Genomic DNA, 23850 nt, shown 5'->3' with positions numbered 1-23850 from the left:
TATGTATGGTTTGGGGGGACTCTAGGTCGTCACTGACAAAAGCCTCTCTCAGACACATTTCTTCCTCTCCATCCATACCATCCCCACCTTAGTTCAGACCTCATCCTCTCTTCTTGACTATATCAATAACCTTCTGATTGGTCTTTCTGCTTCAAGACTCTCCTCACTAAGCCATTCTCCCTCAGCTAGCAAGGTGATTTCTCTAAAACCTCCGAGGGAGCATGTCACCCTTGGATCAGTGAGTTCCAGCGATTCCTTCTCCCTCCAAGATCAAATATAAAGTCCTCTGTTTAGTATTAAAAGCTCTTCATAGCCTGGGTCATTCCTGGCTTTTTAGCCCTCATATACCTATTCTATATTGACCTCATTGCAGTCTCTTAATTACAACAACAAAGCAGCTAGCATTTATATTGCACTTACTATGTGCCCTGCAGACACTGTGCTTAGTGCTTTGCCATTATTATCTCACTGATCCTCACCCCAATCCTGGCAGATAGGCCTATTACGATCTATCTAAATTCTAAAGTGAGGAAATTGATGCAAATAAAGATGAATTAGTTGATTTGCCCAAAGTCACACTGCTAGTAAGTGACCTGAGGCTGGATTTACCTCAGGTCTTCTGGACTCCAGACCAAGTACTGGGTGCACCATAGTACTACCCAGCTGCCTCAAAACTCCATCTCCTACCCTTTATACTGGCTACCCCCTCCCCCCATGCTTAGAATGTTCTGCCCCTCATTTCTACCTCTTAAGTTTCTTCAGCTTCCATTAGGACTCAGCTTAAATCTTACCTTCTGTAGCAGACTTCTATCTCCTTCTCCCTGCTCTAGCCTTCCCCTTTTAGACTAACTCCCATCTGCTCTGTATATATTTACCTATATACATGTATACTTAGCTTTTACTTACATGTACCTAGCTAACTGTATGGTTTTTTCCCTCATTATAACCTTTTCCTGAGGACAAAGACCATGCCTTTTGCCTTTTTTTGGGTTCTCTGCCTTTAGCTGGGCTCCTGGTACATTGTAAGGACTTACTAAATGCTGACCCCTGACCTACATCTAATGCCACTCACAATCCACACTGGGGGTGCCCATTTCCAAGCTAGATGCCCTTCTGAAACATGACCCTCTGAAAGCAGTGCTAGTCCACTTCCCCAAAGCCTCAGGGGATCAGGATTCTGCAAATTTGAAAACTGGGTAGATCTTTAAATACCACTGCTTTATGTATGACTCCAAAGAAAGGATATTTTCTTTGCCTAGTGACAAAGGTAATTGGTCTTTCCCATTTCTGGTGTAGCACCAGGACTGGGGAGATGTTTTAATGGTGCTTAAGACCTTGGTGCCCTTCCATGACTGCTGACAAATACTGGACAACAGTATCTATAATGTTTGTTTGGATACTAATCTAGGTAATGGTTTCATAGAATTTTGGAATTGAAAAGAACTCAGAGGCTGCCTAGTTATCTACAGACCTGCCAGCATCAAGTTGGATTCTAGTATAAATACTAAACTTATTAAATATTCTCTTTCCTAATGCCAACTATGACATTTTCCTCCTTTATAGAGAAGTATCAGCTATATGAATAACTCAGCAATTCAACCTGGGTTTGCCTCCTTCCATACAGAGGCAATATGAAATAGTGGAAAGAATAATAGAAAAGGAACTCCAGTCAATCCACAGCATTTATTAAGTTCTTATGTGGGACAGCTTGCTAAACCATGGATCTGTGTCATACTAACTAGGTAGATGAACTTGGGCAAATCACTTGCCTTATTTGATCCTTGGTTTCCTCCTTGTAATGTGAAGGAAAGGGACTATATGATCCTGTATGCATAGATATCCACGCATGTATATGTACCTACATAGGTATAATGGATCTCAAAGTAAAAATTACAGAAAGAGATGGCTCCTGTCTCCCACTAGAATATAAGATACACACCTCCGCTGGCAAGTGGTCTCCCCTTTTCCCAGGTAATTTTTTTGTTTGTGAAATTTTAGATAACAGAAATATAGATGCCACTTCTAGAACCTTTCTTGGGACCTTTGTTTGGAATATGTTTTTAAAAGGGAGCTTGCCCTTATGAGTAATTTATATTAATACTACCGATAAATCATTCAATGGCTAGGCATTTGCTATGCATTTATGGGATTACTGTTGGCTTTTCAACTGGAGTGTAGACTGTCAAAGGCAGTATCATTGAGCACAGAGTCCTGGGCCTGGTGTCAGGAAGACTGAATTCAATTCTGGCCTCAGACACTTCCTACCTGTGTGATCCTGGACAAGTCACTTAACTCTATTTGCCCCAGTTCCCTCATTTGTAAAATGAGCTGGAGAAGGAAATGACCCACCATTCCATAATCTTTGCCAAGGAAACCCTAAATGGGGTCACAGACTCTACAATGATTGGTTACCCAAGTTATGGAACAACCAAGTCTGATAATCCAGAAATAAACTCGGCATTTCTTATCAAATGATGTACAAACCTCTGGAACAATTACAAAAATAATGACCTTATATTATACATCAGTGATCTTTCAACTTACCCTCTCTCTTGCCACTCGGTTATAATTTAGTCTCATGAGTTCAGCAAATCTCTGTTCATAAAGGTGAAGCAGAAGGACTAGGTACAGACCGGAGTTCATCAGCTCATTTTGTGCCTAAAAATAGAATGGAGAATTATTAAACTGATTTTAAATGTCATTCAATAAACATTTGGTAAGTGCCTACTAAGTGAAGGGGATAAAAAAGATATGAAACAGATATGCAGATAAAAAAAAGAAAGACAGTCTCTGCCCTCAAAGAGTTTACAAGTTAATGGGGAAGGCAACATGCAAACAAATATATATTCAAAGCAAGCTATATACAGTATAAATAGGAAATAATGAATAAAATGAAGGCACTGGAATTAAGGAGGATTGGGGAAAGACTTCTTATAGGAAGTGGAATTTTGCTTAGAACTTACAGGAATCCAGGGAGCTCAGTAAACAGAAAAGAGGGAAAGGACAGCACTCTAGGCATGGGGGACAGCCAGAAAAAAATGACCAGAGTTGTGAGATGGAGTTTTTTATTTGTGGAACACTCAGGAAGCCAATATCCCTGCTTTGAAGAGCTTCGTGAGTAAGGTAGGAGGAGAATAAGTTATAAAGTGCTTTGAAAGTCAAAGAGAGAATTTTTATTTTATCCTAGAGCCAGTAGGGAGCCATTGAAGTTTATTGAGTAGGAAGGTGCCATGATAAGATTTGTGTTGCAGGAAAATCATTTCAGAGGCTGAATGGAAGCACGATTGAAGTGGGAAGAGCCTTGAGGCAGGCAGACCCACCAACAGGCTCTTGTAATAGTCTAGGTGTGAGGACTAGAGTGGCCACAGTGTCAAAGAAGAAAAGGGGTCATAATTGGGAGATGTTGCAAAAGCAAAATTGTCAAGTCTTGACAACAGATTATTTATTGGGGGGAGAGTGAGAGACAGAAAGGAATACAGAATGATTTCTAGATTGTGAATTTACCAGCTTGAGATTGGGGGATGGGGAAGATTCAGGGCAAAGGATAATAGGTTTCATTTTGGATATATTGAGTTGAAGATGTCAACTGGATATCCAGTCTGAAAGGAATGAAAGGTGTTTGGAGGCATGAGACTAGAGATCAGCAGGAGAGGGAGATTGGAAAATCATCAGAATAGAGATGGGAATAAAATCCATGAGAACTGATGAGATCACCAATGAAGTAATAACAGAGAGAAGAAAAGAGGGCCCAGGACAGAACCCTGTGGGATACCTACAGTTAAATCTAAAGCAGGGCTTCTTATTTCTACTCATTACCCCTTTTTGCCCAAGATATTTTTTATACAACTCTGGGTATATTAGGTATATAAAATCAAATATTTACTGATAAGTCATAATTTCATGACCCCCACACCACATTCATTAGCAGGATCCTATATGGAGTCAAGTTTAAGTGCATAGTTTAAGCAGCTAGGATCCTAGAGGAAGATGAAAAAAAATAAGCATTTCATTGAATGATAGACTGAAATATATTGCTGATCCTTATAAGTAGGAGGAGATAATAATGGAGAGAACACAGCTGATGTGGATGGCAACAGAGATATCCCAACCTCATAGGATTACTCCTGGAAACCCCCGCACAGCAGAGGTAGTAATTTGGCTCCTGGAGAGAATCAGAGCATGCTTGCTATATAAGAATAGCTTAATGTTAGGTGCCATGTACATCTTGCTTTTTTCATGCCATTCATGCTCTTCTCCTTCATCATTGTCATTATCATCATCATAATCAGTTGGTACTTAATAATCACCTGCTATTAGGCACTGTGCTAAAAGATGGAGGTATGAAGACAAAAGTAAAAACAGTTGTTTTCAAGAAGCTTACAGTCTATTTTGGTAGAGACAAACATTTGTGTATATAGGTATGCTAAAAGAGAGATGTAAGATATGTATGCCTATGCATGAGTATATAATCCATGTGGATTATATAAGTGCAAATATGTGACTTGCAGGTGGGGTGGATATATATTTCTAGAATTTCACCCACTTCTATAGAGAAGAAAAGATAGAGGGGCCATACCTGTACTGCCAGCAAGCTAGTTAGGTGGCTTGGGGCGGGTAGGCCCCAACACTACTACAAGGTTGAATGTTCTTTCCTCCAAGAGGGATTAGAATTATATCACTGTGCCTTCAGAAATACATTTGTTCTATGGGTATAATGTTTAGAAGAAAAACTACTTTCCTGATTGCTCTTAAGGGGAAGAATTGTTAAGCTTATAGTTATTCTCTTACCAAATGTTAGTTATATAAAGATTACATTAAAAGCAAATTCTGAGTAAATACACTTATCCAAGCAAAACAGCAATTGGAAGTTAGATTAAATTATACCGATTAGGACATACCAGGAAATATATAAGAAATGTATGAGATCTTCTGTTAGGATCAAGATAAAATCTCAGCTCAAAGCAAGAGAAAGGAATTATTCTTACCCAGGGAGAAAATTTCTGTCAATAGTCTATGGAGGCAAACTGCAAGTCAGGCACACATTTAAGAGCCAGCTTCCCCTATAAAACTTCAGTTTTCAAAGATTTTTTTGCTCTCTTCTTTAAAGAGAAACTCTTTAAAGGATCCTCTAGCCCTTAAAAATCTCTGACACCACCTTTTTCTTCTAAGCAGCTCTGGCGCCATGTTCTGTCCCTTACACAGATACATAGCATTAGCTCAGCATTTTCTCCAGTTAGAAGTCATGTCTCCTCCTGTACACTAAGACATGCAAAATGCTTCAGGCTTGAGTCATAAGACCAGTTACAGATACAAGGTAATTTTCGGGGTGGGCAGATTCATTAGCAATTAAGGGGGATCAAAAAGTCCTCACACAGAAGACTCTTGAGCTGACTTGAAGGAAAATAAGGTTTCTAAGAGGCAAAGGTAGGGACAGAGTGAATTTCAAGAATGATGTCGCAGTAAAAAACATGAAGGAGCTGGAATGACTTATGAGTAAGAGTATAAAGGTCAGCCTTGTTTTATTGTAGAGTATATGAAAGTAGTAATAAAGCTGGAGAGGTAATCTGGCTCCAAATTATGAAGAACTGTGAATGCCAAATAGAGTTTTTATCTAATACTGGAAGCAATAGGGAATTACTGGAGTTTACTAAGTAGTAGAATGACACAATCACATTTATGCTTTAGGAAGATCTCTTCAGCATCTATGTAAAGAATTAAGTAGCTTGGAGACTTATTAAGGTAAGAAGACCTCCCCTCCACTAGTTCATAATTATTATTTCCTATAAGATGTACCATAAAATCTACTTCCTTCAGAACACCTGTCTTGATTCAATGTTACACACTGATTAGTCTTTTCTATATCTCTTAATTGCTTAGATGATCATTTGACATTACAGTGTCTTGTATGTCAGAGGATATCAGAGTAATTTTTAATGTTAATGTATGCTAGATGATAAGCTCCTTGTAGGCAGGGACTGTTACATCTGTCTTATGCCTCCCCCTCTTTCCAGTGAATTATGACCTGGAAGTAATCAGATCCTTCCATGAAATGAGGTTTATGAGTATTGGTCTGATGACAGATGATTTATATTATTTAAGATCTGTATTTTGAAGAGTTCATCATCAAAAAGTTGGCTGAAAGGTGATTAATTTTCAGCAGCAGGCAATTCATAAGAACTTCTCAAGAGAAGTTCTATTTCATGGATTTATCCACATTGATGAAATCACAGAACTTTTGAAGTCCTGATTTGTTTGGATAATCAAATAGAGTTCCGGAAGGCTGATTATGTACTGATAAGAGCCCCTATACTCCATAAAGCACCTTCAGTGGAATTCTCTCTAGGGAAGAAAATCCAACTCTATTATTTATACTATTACTACTTATTTAACAAAAACAATAGCAATGGATTCTTCTCCCTACTTCAGGTATAGTCTAATCCCATCAATCACTGTCCTATCACAAATTTTTTCACATTCCAAATTTCCAGGGTACTTTGGGTAGGCAGCCCTCTAAGAAGTAACTTATAGTCCCAGGCTAGCAGAATTTCAAAAAAAAAATAAAATAAAAATAAAATTAAAAAAAAACATGATTTTTTTCCTCTGGAGCTCTACATAGACATATTAACTTTGGGAGTCTCTTTTTAGTTCTTAGTGATGTTATGGTAATTAGAAACTGCCATCCCTTGAGAAAAAGAATAGTAAGATCAGAGGAGCCTTCTCAAGAGAGAAAATAAATATAATCTTTGGCCCTCATAATAGGAATGTACAAATTACCAAAGCCAAAATGATTAACTAAAAGGCAGGATTATTATTCATTGTAATTATACTACATTAGAATTACATTCTATAAGAACTCTGGAGAAGAACTTACACTTTGAATTTGATTCATTTATGGAGCAATGTGGACATACATCAGTAATCTGGGAGATACAGAACTATTCTGCTTCAATGTTTCCATTCCCAAACACAAGGAATGCATGAGTTCATACAGGATGTACAAAGATTACATGAAGAACACTCAGACTTGGCCTGTTATCCACCTCTTTCCCATGTATGGCGAGTCAATATAACTCCTACCTCCCCTTCCCTATTTTTTTCTCTTTCACTCTTTCCTCTCTCCCCGTCCCCCATATATATATATATATAATCACACACACACATATGTAGTTGGAAAAGCTAGCTTAAGTGTAGGTCAGTTCTATATCCAGAATAATTGTTTCATGAAAAAATTATGTCAGAAATATTGGGGTGGTTAATGAGGGCTCACCTTTCTTCTCTCTTAGTTTCAGTGGTAAGCCTAAAATTGTGCCTGGTGAGCTGACCCATCAAAGCCAGAGCCCTGGCAGAAATCACTGTCTCCAAAGCATTTGCCTTGTGAGCAAAATGTGACCCTGTCTTGGGATTAAAGACTATATCAGTCTTCTTGGTGCCAGAATTCACACAACATTTCAGGAGATGGATGCTAATGGATTTCCCATTGCTTATTGTTCTTTTATGCCCTTTTAAGTGGAGATTAAAATCTTCTGACCAGAATGAGCTTTGAAAAAAAAAATGCATCTTTGCCTAAAGGGAAGTGGCAGGGGGGTTAGATTTAGGTTGTTTTTATCTTTTCCAGATAACCAAGTTTTGTTGAATGCTTTCTCCCTCTTTTAGCTATGACTTCCTGCTGGAGGCTTCCAATGGCTTTCTTTCTGGACAATCTCTTCATGAGTAAACCTTTATACTCATATACACTTTATAATGGTAAATCAATCAGTTAGAAAATAACTTGTTAGTATCAGGTTTGTCAAAGCATTCAGGAAAATCATTTATTTTTATGAGTCAATAAGGCCTGGAGGCATGCAGATGGGAAAATATCCAGTAATGCTTTTTGCAGATAGAAAAAGTCACTTCTAGAAGATTGTGTCTGTTCTCCAGTCTGTGGGAGGGAATCTGTCACACGGCCCTATAAATTTGATTTGGTGAATTCTTTTATGGGAACCCTTCATGTGTATTATGTATGAGTCTGCAAAGCCCTATTATTCCTGACAAAGGGGCTCTGTGGACCAATCAGAATATTAATTTGATACTCAACTCTGAGTCATCTCTTTCACCAAGCTCCAAGTTAGGGGTGGGGGATGTTATCTAAGTATTTATTTCACAATTAGAAAACCTTGATTTTCTAGAATATCCATTTTTGAGATCTAATTCTAGCTATCAGTTTCTCAATGCTATTTACAACTGAGACTATATCCATTCTTACTCTTTGCTCCCTCAGTGGAAGCAGTTTAAGAGGTTGGGAGAGGAGGAGTTGGAGACCATGATCAAAAGCTACTGAGAATACCTTTTATGGAAAAGATAATTTTAGCTTTTCTCTGCTTTATCTCTTAAAATACTTTTCATTAAAAGCTGGGCATACACAGAGCTGTTCTGCTTACTTCCAGTAAGCCATGTGTGCTAGCTCAAACCTTGGGGGACTTCAGGTAAGAGAAGCTTCCACTTGTCATAGGAAACTACACTGTGTATTAATGGATTCAAGTGCTTGAAAGATGTTAAAACATCCCTTCATTGATATCTGAGCAGAAAGAACTACTGACTTAGAGAAACCTGAAAAGTAAGGAATCTTTGCTGCCCCTCTTTCAGACAACCAGTATGTCAACTGCTTCTGAAGGCCAGGTACAGGGCTCAGCTAGGTGAACTTGAGCCCAGCTCTCTCATTGCCTCTTCTTCATATTCCTTTGCTTGATCATAGGTGAAAAAAGATCAATCTTGATATTGAACTATCCAGGCTTGGAGGTGACTTTGTGAAAAGTTTAAAAGAGTCCTCAATGCTCTCTTTAATTGTGGAGAAATATTAGGCAACTACTAGAACATAGCATGGGGAAAATGATCATCATTAAGAGGAGCCTTAAACTTTGGATTGTCTTTGCCAGGACAATGGAAGTGGAAAACCATTGGACAGTACAAAACCAAGGTGAAATGTAAGAATATCTATTCAATAATACTAATAATGGCTTCAAGTTTTGTTTATTAATGTTCATTATACCTCAACATTCTGGATGAGTAGTATTCTTGTTTTTAATTTTCTCAGCTTGTTTATAATTTTTTTGACAATTTGTGCTTGTGAAATCTTTTTATGTTAATCATTTTTTTCTGTAGAAGAAATAAATATCTGTCTTAAAATAAATATCTGTCTTACATGTGATTCACATGGTACATTAAGCACATTTCTATTCTCTGCTTTTGGAATAAACTAGATATGAGCACAAGCCTAAGTTTTAAGTAATTTTTCCTGTGTATGTGTGTGTGTGTAAAGAATATGAAAAAAGAACTTAATCCATTCTTATTAGAGTTTAGTATCCTCAGGGAGAAACTTGTCACCACAGATGTAGGCCTAAATCAGTAGGGAGAGAGGATTCAGAGCTCCAGCTACATTTGATCAGCATTTATTAATGGTGATATATCTTTGTCAACTGATTCATTTGAATTCATTATATCATATCACAAGTCTATCAACTCTAAATACAATAAAGAGAGATAATTTGACAACTTAGTTGAATATTGTTGCTGAATAAGCAGTTATGTTTGGCAGAAATTCTTCCAGGTTTGGTGAAGTTTATATGTAGAGAATCATTAAAAGGATTTAAACTTTGCTGAGGTAGACAAAAAAAAAATCAGCTGCAAAACTCATAGTAACAACCAGGGACATTCTACTGCCTCCCATGTTTTAAACTGTGGGATAACTGTGGTTAGCAAATGTTCCATCACAGTGGGTAGGAGACACAAGAACATATATTGCAAAAATTCTAAAATGAGACATAATCTAAAGTAAAATGAATCCAGGTTTAAGAGCCAGAAGAATTGGAGCCAGCTCTGTTATTATGAAGCCATGTGACTTTGGGCAAGGAAAGACATTTTAAAAATTGAGGTCACCCCCTTCTGTTCCCCACTTCAAATCACTTCAGTATCATGCCCCAGTCTCTCCTCTTCTACTCCAATTTCAGAGTATGAGGTGTCTTTTCTCCTTGCCAAAGTCAACTCTATTTGTGTCCATAGTCTAATCCCTTTTTGTCTCTTAGTTGATTTCCTTTTGAATCCCCTCCATTCCTAATTTTCAGCTTCTTTTTATTCATTACTCCTTCCTTACTATCTTCCTATCCTTAAAAAAAAACCAACCTCATTTGACCTGCCGTCTCAAGATATCTTTCTTCCCTTTCATATCCAAACTCCTAGAAAAATGTTTCTATATTTATTGCCTTGAATTTCTCACCTCCCACTCACTTCTTAGTATCTCACAATATGGCTTCTGCCCTGCTATTTGACTAAAACTGCTTTCTCCAAGGTCACCAATCATATCTTTTATTGCTGAATCCATTGGCTTTAAACTTCTTGAACTCAGTTCTCATCCTTCTTGATTTCTGTCTAAATTGACATTGTTGACTACCCCTTCTTTCTGGATATTCTAGATACTCTTCCTACGTGTTGAACCAAGCCTTCTCTATTTCCTTTACAGGATCATCATCGACTTCATTGTGCTTGGATATGCCACAGAGTTTTGCATTGGCTCTCCTTTCTCTTTTGTCAATCTCATCAGTTCCTGTGAATTCAACTATAATCTTTATGTAAATGACTCCAGCCCTCATTTTTCTTACCACACAATCTCATTCTTCAAATGCTTGCCTAACATCTCTATCTTGATGTCCTATGGGCATCTCAACTTCAACCTATCCAAGACAAAATCCATTATCATTTAGGATCATCTTAAATTTATCTGTCTCTTACTGACTTTCTTATTTCTGCTAAAGGCCCTCTTATTTTTCCAGACACCAAAGTTGGCAATCCAGGAATTATTCTATCTATCTCTCCAACTTGCCTGTCATTGTAGAACCATGAATCATGATCTAATCAACTCTGTCATTATTTCTAAAAAGGACACATCAATTTCCTTTTCATGGACCTACTTGTTATCATAGACCAAAAAAAGTGTCCTTCCCTGGACAATTCTCTTGATAGTTTTTGACAAAGATACACATAAGATGTTTTGTTTTCCCTATTAGAATAGTGTCATTGAAAGCAAGAACTATTGACACTTGTATATTTTTATTCTCAGTACTTATCACAGTGCTTGGTACATAGTAAATCCTTAAAAGTTGTATGTGATGTGATATGTGTGTGTGCGTGTGTGTGTGTGTGTGTTTTGTATGATGGAAGTACAGTACAACTCAGTGTTGCCTTTATCTGAATTAAATTCCAGATATTTTTATTAGCTCGCCTAGTTTTAAAGCAGAAATTATATTTAAAATGATTCACAACCAGAAGCTGTCCCTAGCAGTCAAATAGCTATTAAGTTAACTTTGTCCTCCAGATGGCTTTAAGGAGGAGTTTCTTCAAGTTAGCTATTGGAAAATGGAGGGGAAAGTTAAAAATTTGAAAGTTAAACCTTGTGACAAAGAAAAAATAGCTGAATCCAAATAATTCTGGGAGCCTCACAAATCTAAAATTTGAAGATATTCCAGAAAAATCTGACTTTTATAAAATGCTAATGGGAGTTTGCTTTCTATCTCAAGTATATATGATTAATCCTTAATTGAGAAGTGATGAAAATTAATAGTCAGCTTAAGAAGAAAATGGGAACTTTACCAATTAGAGCAGAAATCTTGTTTTCCCCTCATTTGTTTAATCAGGCAAAAGAGAGAGGTCAGATAAGCTCTTAACAAAACTGAGTTTATTTTGAATTTCTTAGTGAAATATCTCTGAATTTACTACAGATCATTAAAAGTAAAAATTAAGAAACTATTTACAAGCATCATTATTTATCCCTTTTTATTTTCTTATATTGTTGAATTACAAGAATTCCCTGAACTCTGGTACAGATTTCATTTATTATTAAATTGATCCAGGTGATTACTATTGATATGAGAAATGTAAATTAAAACATCTCTGAGGTACCACATTTATCAAATTGGTTAACATAGTAGAAAAAGGAAAATTGTAACTGCTAGAGGGAATATGGAAAAATTGGGACACTAATGTACTCTTAATAGAATTGTAAACTGATCTAACCATTCTGGAGAATAATTTGGAATCATAATCCCCAAATTAGAAAACTCTGCAGTAATATTACTATTAAATCTGTATCCCAAAGAAATCAAAAGAAAAGGGACATATATGTACAAAAATATTTATAGTAGCTCTTTTTGTTAACTGGGAATAGAGGGGATACCCATCAATTGGAGAATGGCTGAACAAGTTGTAGTATATGATTATGATGGAATACTTGTTTGTTATAGGAAACTAACAATCAAGGTGCTTTCAGAAAAATTTAAACAAACCCATGCAAAGTAAAGTGAGCTGAATCAGGAGAACAGAGGATAAAGTAACAGCAATATTGTAATGATGATCAATTGTGAAAGACGTGGCTATTCTGATATCAAGACAATGCCAAAGAAACCATAATGAAAAATGCTATCCACTTCTAGAGGGAGACCTGATGAACTCTGAATGTAGATTAGAGAATGCTTTTAAAACTTTTTAAATTTTTCTTGGTGTGTGTGTGTGTGTGTGTGTGTGTGTGTGTGTGTGTGTGTGTGTGTGAGAGAGAGAGAGAGAGAGAGAGAGAGAGAGAGAGAGAGAGAGAGAGAGAGAGAGAGAGGAGAATTTTTTGTGATGTCACAATGTGACTTATATCGAAATTAGTTTTGCATAACTTCACATGTATAATTAATATAAAATTGCTTACTTTCTCAAGGAGGGAGAAGAGGTGGAAGAAAGGGAAGGAATTTGGAATCCTAAATTTTAAAAAGTCATGTTAAAATATTTTCCATGTAATTGGGAAATAGTTAACAAAATACATAAAAGTATATTAAAAATTAACCTGATATCAATAAAAAACCTTTACTAGTTATTGTTAATGGAAGAGGAAATATTTTTTGAAAATCATTGTTTAATTTTTAATGGAAAAAGTTTCAAGTGCCTCCTGGAGCCAGCCAGAATAAATAATTTTGTTGAATTCAAAGAAATTTTTACATAGCTCTCATTGTACCGACCTAAGCATCTAAGAAATTAGATAAGGGGAAAAATTAAAATAAAAACCTATTAAAGCCAATATACAAAGAATACATTAAATTGAGCAGACAGAAACACTGAGGAAAGGAAAACTAGAATTAGAAATACAATGAAATTGGGATCAGAAAACTTTAATGTTAAAAAATTTAAAAGTGTGTTAAAACAAAGTATGATAGGCATACAATGAGAAATATAGTAACTTAAAATAAAGTTAGTGTGAACTGAAAGAATTTGCAAGCTATAAGTCTTGGCTGGTAGATCACAACAGGCAAAGCAAAGCATCTTCTTGTGTCTGTTTGTCTGTCTGTCTCTCTCTCTGTCTTTCTCTGTCTCTGTCTCTGTCTCTCTCTCTCTCTCTCTCTGTCTCTCTGTCTCTGTCTCTCTCTCTCTCTCTCTGTCTCTCTCTCTCTCGGCTGATTACTTTTTTCTACTATGGCCAAGCAAATTTCTTCTTATTAACTGTTTAATGATTTATGACTGTCTCATTTTGTTCCACTATGGAACCTACACTGCCAGGTGACTGGCCCAGAATAATTGGTGAACAAGAAGAATTGGGACATAAACATTTGGGGATTGGCAGTGCAGAGGAAGGGGAGCCTGAATTATCCTTCATGCTTTTTTTTTTTTTTTTTGGTAACCATCTTCTTATCTGATTAGAATCAAATACATTAACAGATTGTCTTATAACACAAATTGGCAATAATACAAAAAATCTACATTGTACATTATTTCAAGAAAAATAACCATTTGAATATAAAAGGATAGATACACTTCTTATTTTTTCTTTTTTCTTTTCCCTTATAAGCCACTCTTGTATGGTAGGTGTATATCAGCACTGGAGTGATGTAGTGCTGCTAAGATAAGCCACTCTTGTATGGTAGGTGTATATCAGCACTGGAGTGATGTAGTGCTGCTAAGATAAGCCACTCTTGTATGGTAGGTGTATATCAGCACTGGAGTGATGTAGTGCTGCTAAGATACACAAGGATATGACTGTTTTGAGATATTTTTGGAAGGGGCTGTAACACATGTGCATCACTAACATCAGACAAAGAAATCTTTCAACCAACAAGGGTTACTTACAGAGCAACGGTCACTATAGCACAGATTGGAGGGATTCAGGGACTGAAGCAGACCAATATGGCAGCTTTGACCAGATTTCCTTATACCCAAAATGCACTGACAGCAAAGAATGCTTCTATTTGGTTGGTCCACACACTGGGCAGAGAGGTACAAGAGAGCGCACAAGATTAGAGGCATAAATGTTTGTGTTTCTAGGTTGGTTTTTTTTTTAAATTTTTCCCTGTTTTGGGGTGAGAGTGGGGAGGGCTTTTACAGCCCCTTCAATCCACAGTAAGTTCTGCAGCTGGCATTATGATTTGTAGTAATAATATCAGCAGCTGCCAACTTGTCTGGAGTCAGAAATTAACAGCCTTGACTCGGAATTGCTGTCCACAATTGATTAATATGGCTTAGTTCAGTTAGGCCGCATTAGTTGTTTTTGTTTTTCAACATGTGTGTGTGTGTGTGTGTGTATTTTTCTATGTTAGTAGCAAAAGCTTGGATTAGTTTAGCTTCCCCATGGTATAGTCTCATCAGTTGGCTGAACTTGAGGCTATAGAGTATACTTGAGCCTAAAAGAGGTGTGGGCCAGTTATTTCTAGCAGAGCCACCAGCAGAGTAAGAGAGCCCTGTGTCCTTGCCCCATGGGCAGAGTCTGAGCTGCAACTTCCAGCCTCCTCATACCATAGCTTCTCGCACAGGATGCCAGTGTAGCCAGCTGGACACTGACACTTCACGTTGTTGTGACACGTCCCTCCATTTTGGCAGTGCAGGAATTCATTGTCACACACATTGGCAGCTGAAGAGGATCTGGAGTTTCAACAGAAAAGGTCGGTTCCCAGGGGAGGAAAAAAAAAAAAAAGAGGCCAGCACAGACGGTTGGGTGCTAGCACACTGCGCCGATCGCGCTGGGGAGGGCTCTGGGATCAGGGAAGCCACTGAGATAGAAGAATCTGGCACAGGCTGTTAGCTCTTCTCTGCTTATAAAACAGCAGATCAGAAGAGAAATCAAATCACTTTAAAATACAAAGCCAGATACTAGAACCACCCCAATCTCTCCTTCATGCTTTTGATGGTACTTTTGTGGAAGCCTTTAGAAAATGGGGGTAGTTCCCTTTGAGGTGATCTTTTTTCCCTGCAACTCTTGGAATTAAATGGTTATGATCATTCAGCAATAGAAGATGATCCTCTCTGTTCTTAAAGAAGTGTAACTTGAAAATACTTAAAAGGTTTAGGTCCATCACCTGTGGTCCCTCATCATTTAAGCCTCCTCTAGTTTCTTCTAGGGGATTTCCTTAGCTCTGCCCACACTAAGATTAGATAGACACCTTTGTACTGCTAACGGTATCATCATCTATTTACCTTGGTGGGGAAGTCTATGGAAGGAAGGCCACACCTAACTTTAAAGGAGTCATATTTTGTTTTGCATAACTTCTTATTTAAAAAGAGTATCATATTGCTTACCTTCTCAACGGGTGGGCAGAGAAGGGAGGGAGGAAGAGAATTTGAAACTCAATTTTTTAAAAGTTAAAAAAATAAAAATGAAAAAAAGGTAGTCAGTTATATTCTTTTTTCTGAGAAAAGAAGGGATGGAGATATTAGGAAGTACTTGCTTTCCAGCAATAAAAGAGAGGTAAAACAACTAATCAGTCCCTGAAGAAGAAACAGGGCAGTCTTTCAGAAGCTTCTCTTGGGGAAAGATTTTGTATCTCATCTTTCATAGGGGATCCAAGGAAAGGGAGGTCACTATCCAGAGAGTACTAAGCAGGTGGCAGTATAAGGCAATTTTTCCTATGTGATAAATGTGACTTTGCAAAAAGTACTATCAACTTTGCTATAGCCCTGATGTTCTTGAGGGTGCTCCTGCTTATGGTCACTGTTTTTTATAGTCAGAGATCCATCAAACCCTTTTAAATTAAGTATCACCTATCATTAGCAAATTAGGGGAGTTTATGGAATAGTTTATCAGTCAGATCTGTGAATAAGAGGAAAATGTATGATCAAACAAAATATTGAAAGCATTATTGGATATAAAATGAATAATTTTGATCATATAAAATTAAAAAAGGTTTTGCACAAATAAAATCAATTGAGTCAAGATTAGATGGAGAAGCAGAAGTCAGGGAAAAAATTTTTACAGCAGTCTCCCTGATAAAGGCTTCGTTTTCCAAAAATATAGAGAACAGAGTCAAATTTGAAGAATATAAGTCATTCCTCAATTGATAAATGGTCAAAGGATAAGAACAGGAAGTTTTGAGAATAAAAAAATCAAAGCTCTCTATACTCACAAGGAAAAAAAAATGTTCTAACTCACCATTGTTTAGAGAAATGCAAATTCAAACAATTATGATGATACTATCTCATGCCTATCAAATTGGCTAATATGAATGGAAAAGAAAAATGACAATGTTGGAGGGTATATACAAACACTAATGCACTACTGATGAAGTTGTAAACTGATCCAATCATTCTGGAGAGCAATTTGGAACTATGTCCACAGGATTATAAAACTGTGTATACCCTTTGGCTCAGCAGTAGCACTACTAGTACCCCAAGGAGATCAAAGGAAAAGGAAAACGAACCTATATGTCAAAGATATTTATAGAAGCTCTTTTTTGTGGTAGCAAAGAATTGGAAATTGAGAGGATAACCATCAATTGGGAAATGACTGAACAAGTTGTGATGTATGGTTGTGATAGAATACCATATTGTGCTTTAAGAAATGGTGAGCAGGAATCTCATTTTCAGGAAAATCTGGGGAGACTTAAATGAACATGCTGCAAAGTGAAATGAACAGAACCAGGAGAACAAGAGCAAAATTATACAATGATCAACTGTGAATAACTTGGCTATTCCCAAAGTCTCACAATGAAAAATGCTGTTTACCTTCAGAGAAAGAAATGATAAGAGTTTGAATGAAAATTGAAATATACTCTTTAAATTTTCTTTTGTTGTTTTTGTCTTTTTAGGTTTATGCTTTCTTTTGCAATTTAATGGTTATTACAAAAGCATTTTGTATAACTAAATATGTATAGACTACATATCAAGTTGGGTTCTGAGGTAGGGAGGAGAGTGAGGGTAGGAGAGAATTTGGAATTCAGAATTTTAAAGAATAAATGTTGAAATTTTTTGATTACATTCAATTGAGAAAAAATTAATTAAAAAAATGACTATTGTCTACCTCATGAACCTGATCATTTAGGCCTGAGACTTGGTCTTTACTAGGTTTCTCCCTAATTCAGGAATTCCTTTAGGGAACTGTCATATTGGTTTTTCCCCCCTGCTTTTGTCATGCTTTTGTAGGTTTTTTTTTCTTTTTTAGGGCTGCCTATATCAGGCTTCTTGTAAATTTGACTTGAATAAAACAATCCTAAAGTCACTTAAGTAAATTTTTGTTAATTGTTGAATGTACCATGTGGGTCTTTGATTTAGCTCCAGTCCAGAACACCTGTGGGTACTCTGAATTACCACTGGGGATTTGTTATCAGCTTGATCTCACAGAGATCAAGATCCTGAAGGCAATCTTAGCAGAGATGCATCAAAGGGAAGGTGGAAACTAGAGTGAGTTTCCATAACTGGGGCCTGAAGCCAGAAGGATCTAGGTCCTGGCTTGTCCTCCTAGGAGGAACAAGGAACAAAGTCAACCTCAAATAGATTACTACACAGAGAAAAAGGGTGGGGAACACCCATCTCAGAGCCATAGCAAGAGACAAGTCAGAATAATGCCAGGTGCATGGCAAATGCTGAGGGAGGGGAGGCTTTCAGGATATTTGAGACTAATGGGATCATTACTATTTAGTTAGGATCTGGAAGTAGGAAATTGAATCGATTACATTTGAATTGTCTGGAAGATTCTGAAGATCATTTAAGAGGTTAAGGTACTAGATACCGAGGTTCTTTTGGATGTTGAACTGCCAAGCATTTCTTCCCATTGCAGAGAGCTCAATTCCAATGGGCTGGCCACTTTGTTCAAATACCAAAAATATGTTTGCCTAAAAGACTATTTTACAGAGAACTTATGTGAATAAGGCAAGTTTACTCATGCAATAGTCAGAAGAAATGATACAAGAAGTCTCTCTGAAGAACTCTGGAATTAACTATGAGACATGGGAGACACTGGCACAGGATCACCCAATATGATATGTCTGCATCAAAGAAAGCACTGTATAAAGCAAAGCAGAATTCCAGTAGCTCAAAAGAAATGTGAGATGTGAAAATTTAGACACAGCTCCTTTTCAAATATTTATATGAATTATTTGTGTCTGACACATGGTAGAGCTTTTTTATTTTTAGAGTCAAGGATGTCCATTTTTACCATTTTTTTTGATCTGGTCCTAGAAATGCTAGCTACAACAATAAGATCATTAGAAGAAATTAAGAGATAAGCAGAGGAAACAAAATGAATAACTTTTGCCAATGATATGATGGTTTTTTAATTTACTAAACACTATTCATCTAAAAATAACTGAAACAATCACATTAATAAAATAGTGAAGTATAAAATAAACCAATGGAATCATGAGTCTTTTGTCATATTACCAACAAAATGCAGCAGGAAGCAACAGAAAACTAATTCCATTAAGAACAATTACAGCATGTGTAAATGAAACCTTGCTGACAAGACAGACAAAGGAATCATATGAATATAACAATAAAATCCTTTAACAGAAATGGTTGTACTATGGTAATAAAAATGGCATAAGTAAATTAAACAAATTCAGTACTATACCACTTAAATTACTAAAAGATTAGAACAAAAGGTCAAGAATTTCAAGGAAAATAATGAAATTTTTTTTTTTTTTAAAGAGGGAAGGCTGGGCCTTTATAATACCAGATCTCAAACTATATTACAAAGTAGTAACCATTAAAACTATTTAGTGATTTAAAAACAGAAAAGTTGATTAATAGAAAAGATTAGGTACCCAAAAGCAATTGAATATATCAGCAGAATGTTTGATAAACCCAAAGAGTCCAAATATTGGGGTTATGACTCATTAGTGGGCCAAAACTTCTGTGAAAATTGGAAATTGGTCTGTGAGAAATTAGGTTTAGAGTAACATCTCATAACATTTACCACAATAAGTTCAAAATGGATATATAAATATAACTATTATATAAACAAATAGAAATGATCAAAATAAAGGAGAAAGGAAGGAGACATCTTTTACAACTTTGGACAGAGAAAAATCAATTTTCATTACATAAATAGGCAAGAGGACTCATTCTTTCAACCTCTAACTCCACTGGCTTGACAGGTTCCAAAAGTCAGAATACTGTTCTCCTTCCCAACCTCAGATTCCAGAGGGTTTCTATGTTATTGCTCATAAGCTCCCATCTATTGATGTCTTCAGATATCTTCAGTTACCATATCCTCACTATCAACTAACCAATGATTAGTACCACAATACTGATGGGCAAAAGAGAATAGAAGGAAACTCATAAGGGTAGATATGTTAAAAAAAAAAAAAAAAAAAAAAAAAAAAAGGATTAGTACTACTATCTATTTGAACTCTAATTTTTTTTATTCCTGTGACTGGGGTTAAGTGACTTGCCCAGGGTCACACAGCTAGGAAGTGTTAAGTGTGAGACCAGATTTGAACTCAGGCCCTCCTGAATTCAAGGCTGGTGCTCTATCCACGGCGCCACCTAGCTGCCCCCACTACTATCTATTTGGAAAAAGCCAAGCTTATATAATAATGAGATCCATAGAGTCATATGCACTCCTCATATTTCTCTTCCTTGTATAGATATTAATGTTCATATTGATTAATGTTTATCAAATTCACTTTTCAAAAAAGATAATTCATCTCTAGAGAGTTGGGGGGAAAAGTCCTTAAATAATTTTCAAATTAAGTCTAACTTCACCTAAGCTTAAATCATAAGGAAACTTTAGAACTGAGGAATTTAAGGTATACATTTGGTATTTTGCAACTAAGTAAAATGGAATGTCAACAATGGGAGATGTATGCATGGAGATGTTGAGTTTTTTCCCAAGTTAATGATTTAAGATGAATTAAGAGTGTATGATTGATGGCAATAAATTCTGTTGTTTTGTGTTAGTTGTGTTAAATTATGTTAGATTATTTTTTATGTTAGTTATGTTAGATTATTTTATGTTAATGCTATATATTTAAGTTTTGAGTAATTATAAGAATCTGAGTAATTGTGAGAAGTATTCCAAAACTGCAATTAACCCTTTGGAATAATACTTGGAATCTAATGCACATAAAAATTCACATCCTGTTTTATCATGTCAAAACATTTGTCTGAGAGAAATTGTGCTATGATGCCTATTGATAATCCAAATATTTAAAATGAAAATACTATTATGATTAGGCACAGGATAGTAATTAGATCTGTGGTTTCACCCACAGGATAGTAATTGGATCTGTGGTTTCACTAATATAAGAAACTCTCAGATGAAGAAATTGTCCACCAAGCCAGGATGGCTACAACAATCTAGTTTTAGAGAATTATTCAAAATCATGTAGCCAGTTAATATCAGAGGCAGGCCTTGAACCCAAGTCTATCTGCCTACTCATTCTGCCTGTTATGTACTCTTGCATAGTAAGAATTAATTTGGTTTTGGGGGGAAAAGCACAAGAATTTTGAAAAAACTTAAAGGTTCAGTTACAATTAAAGTAGTTTGCAATTATATTTATAGTTCATTTAAGCGTATTTATAAAAATTTAAATATATTTGAATCCTGTCCCTCTCTTGGTCCTTCCCTTTTCATCATATAAGATGATACATATATAGATAATTTTTTTATTAAGTAGCCTATTTGATACCATTAGCAGGTAGTGCTTTAAGAACACCAAGATAGTATGTTTGATAAGAACTGGGAAAATTCAGAAGATTACCAGAAGATTATCAAAGTTACTATACTACTTAAATAATGAATTGAAGATTTTACCTTGGAAACCTAAACCCTAATGTTCATCATATATCATGCAGGCTATAACTGTAAACAAATCCCAATATGTCAACTGTAAAGATAATTGTATACTGCTTTAATTGTAGACACTAGAACCAACTACACTTACTAATTATCTTTCTTTGATCCTGCTAAAAGTATTTGTGTTAACAAATCATCAATTCCTTACAGCAAGGGTAGAGTTAGTGAATGCTAGGAACTACCTCCCTGAGTTGAAAGTGGATAGTGTTATGAAGGGAAGATTTCCCACCTGCCAGACCACAATCTCCAAGATTAAAGCCTTTGAATAAAGTGAAATTAGGATGGATTAATCAGTTATTCCAGAAAGATTTGTGGCCTTTATTCAGGATCATGGTTAAGGAAAGCTCGTCTTTAAATGCTTAAGATAGAGATTTTTGGCTCCAGATTTCATAGAAGGGGCAGTTATAGCCTGCAAGAACAACAATGTCCTTTTTCCCTTCTTAGAATAAAATTCTTTGACTAGTGAAGTATGGTAAATTTACTAACACTACTATGCATCTCCGAATTGATTTGAGTACAGGGCTGGAATAACTTTTCCTCTAAATATACTAGATATGGTCTTTGCCAAACTTACTGTAATTTGCCTCATGAGACAAGTTCATTCATTAAGATGAGGACTATGTCACACCTTTTTTTTGGCCACACCTTTCTTTGTATTCCTTCTATCCTAGGATCAATATTACCTCCAGCAATCTTGAGGTTGTTGCTATCCTTCAAGATTAAGCCCTAGAAATTGAGAAAATTATTTGGAATTTGTAATACCCTTTTTGTACTGAGCATCTCTTATACATAAGTTGTGTCTGAGGTATTACAATTTTATGTTGCTCACATCTACCAAGACAAGGCACACAAAAAGATAAGGTAGATTATTAGGAGAAGAAGAAAAATTGGCTTACTCCATCTTTTCCCTAATGGCTAAAGAGTAGTGCATAAGCTGCCCTGATCTGTCAAGCGCACATTGTAGGAAATGACAACAGCTCAGTTTTAATTGTAGTGAAGACTTTTTATAAATATATAAATTCATTTAAGTGCCTAAACATTATTACAGAGTAATGTGGTTACATATGTATGCTGGATGTGTGGAGTCTCATCCTGTGTGAAAAGCAGGTTTCTGTTAATAGACAGTAACATTCTTAGAGAATGAATTTCTAGATTTATTATCCTTTTCTCTATAAGCAGTGACAAAAGTACCCATTTTACAGGATATATTGTAAAAGAAATCAGAAAGACAATGCAAATCCAATATTTTTATTGACCCTATCACCCTGAGCCTCTAGGAACAATAGGACAAAAGAGAAATTTAATAAGATAGTTAAAAATGTATGCTGAAAATGGATTTAAATGGATGTTTTATTCATAGTCCTCACAAGTAATAATGTTTACTATCCAAATTAAAACTGGGTTTATTCCATGTAAAATGTTATAGGCAATTCTCTTTCTGACCTTACTAGTTGCTGATGACATTGCTTGAATTATTGCAAGACACTAATGAAATGACAGTCTTCCATATTTCAGGTACAAGATTTCAGGTACAGAGAACCAAAGGAACTCAATCATCCCATTCACCTTAGAGGCTGGATCCAGGTAAAAGTCTGTTAGCATAAGATTTCCCTAATACCCTATTATATGAAGGGCCTGTGACAGATTCTCCTCTAGTAAAGCTGCAGTGTTATAGCCTTCCCATGGGAATCTGCCCCTTCAATGTTGTCCTATTTCTAAGGAGCCCTTAGCCCTCTGTCTGGGTCTTTTTAACTGTTGAGTATACAAGTTCAGAGGTAAGTGGATCACTTGCTAGTGAAAAGAAACAGTCATTCTAAAACAAGGAGGATTCCCAAGGATATCCAAGATTGCTTTCTAGCCACAGAGAACTTTGGAACATAGAACCCAGAACCTATTTGTCACTTTCACTCATCAAATTGTCAGACACCTATATTTGACTAAATGATGGACAGGGATCTTGAAAAGGGATAGGGCAGTTCTCCTTGTTTCATACCTATGACTGTCACAGAGATTAGATAGATTTTGTTCTAGGTGAGGAGAGAGATCTGTGCCGTAATAGGACAACATTATTATACCTAGTACCTTAACTCCCCTAGCAAGCTGATTGTATTATTTGAATACAAATATAGCTGATAGGTTGATTGTATGAAGATGCTGAATGAGGAAAAAGTTTGGTCCAATTGTGAGAGCAGAGGGTAGGCTTTGGTGAGGGTGAGCCTAGTTTTTTTTATCCTAGTTTTGAATATTATTACTACTTTTATCCTTCCATGGAGCAGCAATGCCTTTATTCTCTCAATTCTTTAAGAGATCCTTGACCTGAACATAGCTGAGAATTATTTATACATTGTGAAAAATGATGTTAAATCAAAGATAATTGGTTTTTTGCTTAAAAAAGGACAAAAAGTGGAATCAGGACCCTAAATTTACTTTTTGTGGTTGTTCTTAAAAAAGATTGTTGTTGAAAAGATACTTAAACTTCTTTATGTCATTCTTTTGGCAATCTGGTGGAGCCTGATACTACTGTGGTTTGTGCATTCTATTTATAAAAATAGGAAATGTAAATTTTCAATTAGAGGCTGATGAAAAGGAAGATATACATTTTTCCTTCTAAGTTCATAGACATATCCATAGGCTCCTAATTAATAATCTTAATAATCCTTGCTCTGAAGAGACTGACATCATTGCAAAGGCCTGTAAAGGAAATAATAGTCCCTAGGCAGAATAGTGCCTCAATAGTGCTCATCTTGCAGTACCTGCTCCTAAAATCTTTCCAGCCCTGGGTTCCA

The 23850-nt window shown here is 36.1% G+C and overlaps 1 protein-coding gene across 34 annotated transcripts in view; it reads right to left on the bottom strand.

The window, feature by feature from the left end:
• Positions 1 to 23850, bottom strand: part of MARCHF10 (membrane associated ring-CH-type finger 10) — a 234609-nt gene that overhangs the window by 40346 nt on the left and 170413 nt on the right. For all 34 annotated transcript variants that reach the window (XM_074260918.1, XM_074260915.1, XM_074260905.1 and 31 more), the window contains one exon: positions 2545 to 2658. In XM_074260918.1, the coding sequence (XP_074117019.1) occupies positions 2545 to 2658 (114 nt within the window). The remainder of the gene's footprint in view (positions 1 to 2544; positions 2659 to 23850) is intronic.

This window comes from Sminthopsis crassicaudata, chromosome 4 (genome assembly GCF_048593235.1).
Source record: "Sminthopsis crassicaudata isolate SCR6 chromosome 4, ASM4859323v1, whole genome shotgun sequence".
In the NCBI taxonomy this organism is placed as follows: Eukaryota; Metazoa; Chordata; class Mammalia; order Dasyuromorphia; family Dasyuridae; genus Sminthopsis; species Sminthopsis crassicaudata.
The sequence above is the reverse complement of the archived record's forward strand: the minus strand, read 5'-3'. Positions and strand labels throughout refer to the sequence as shown.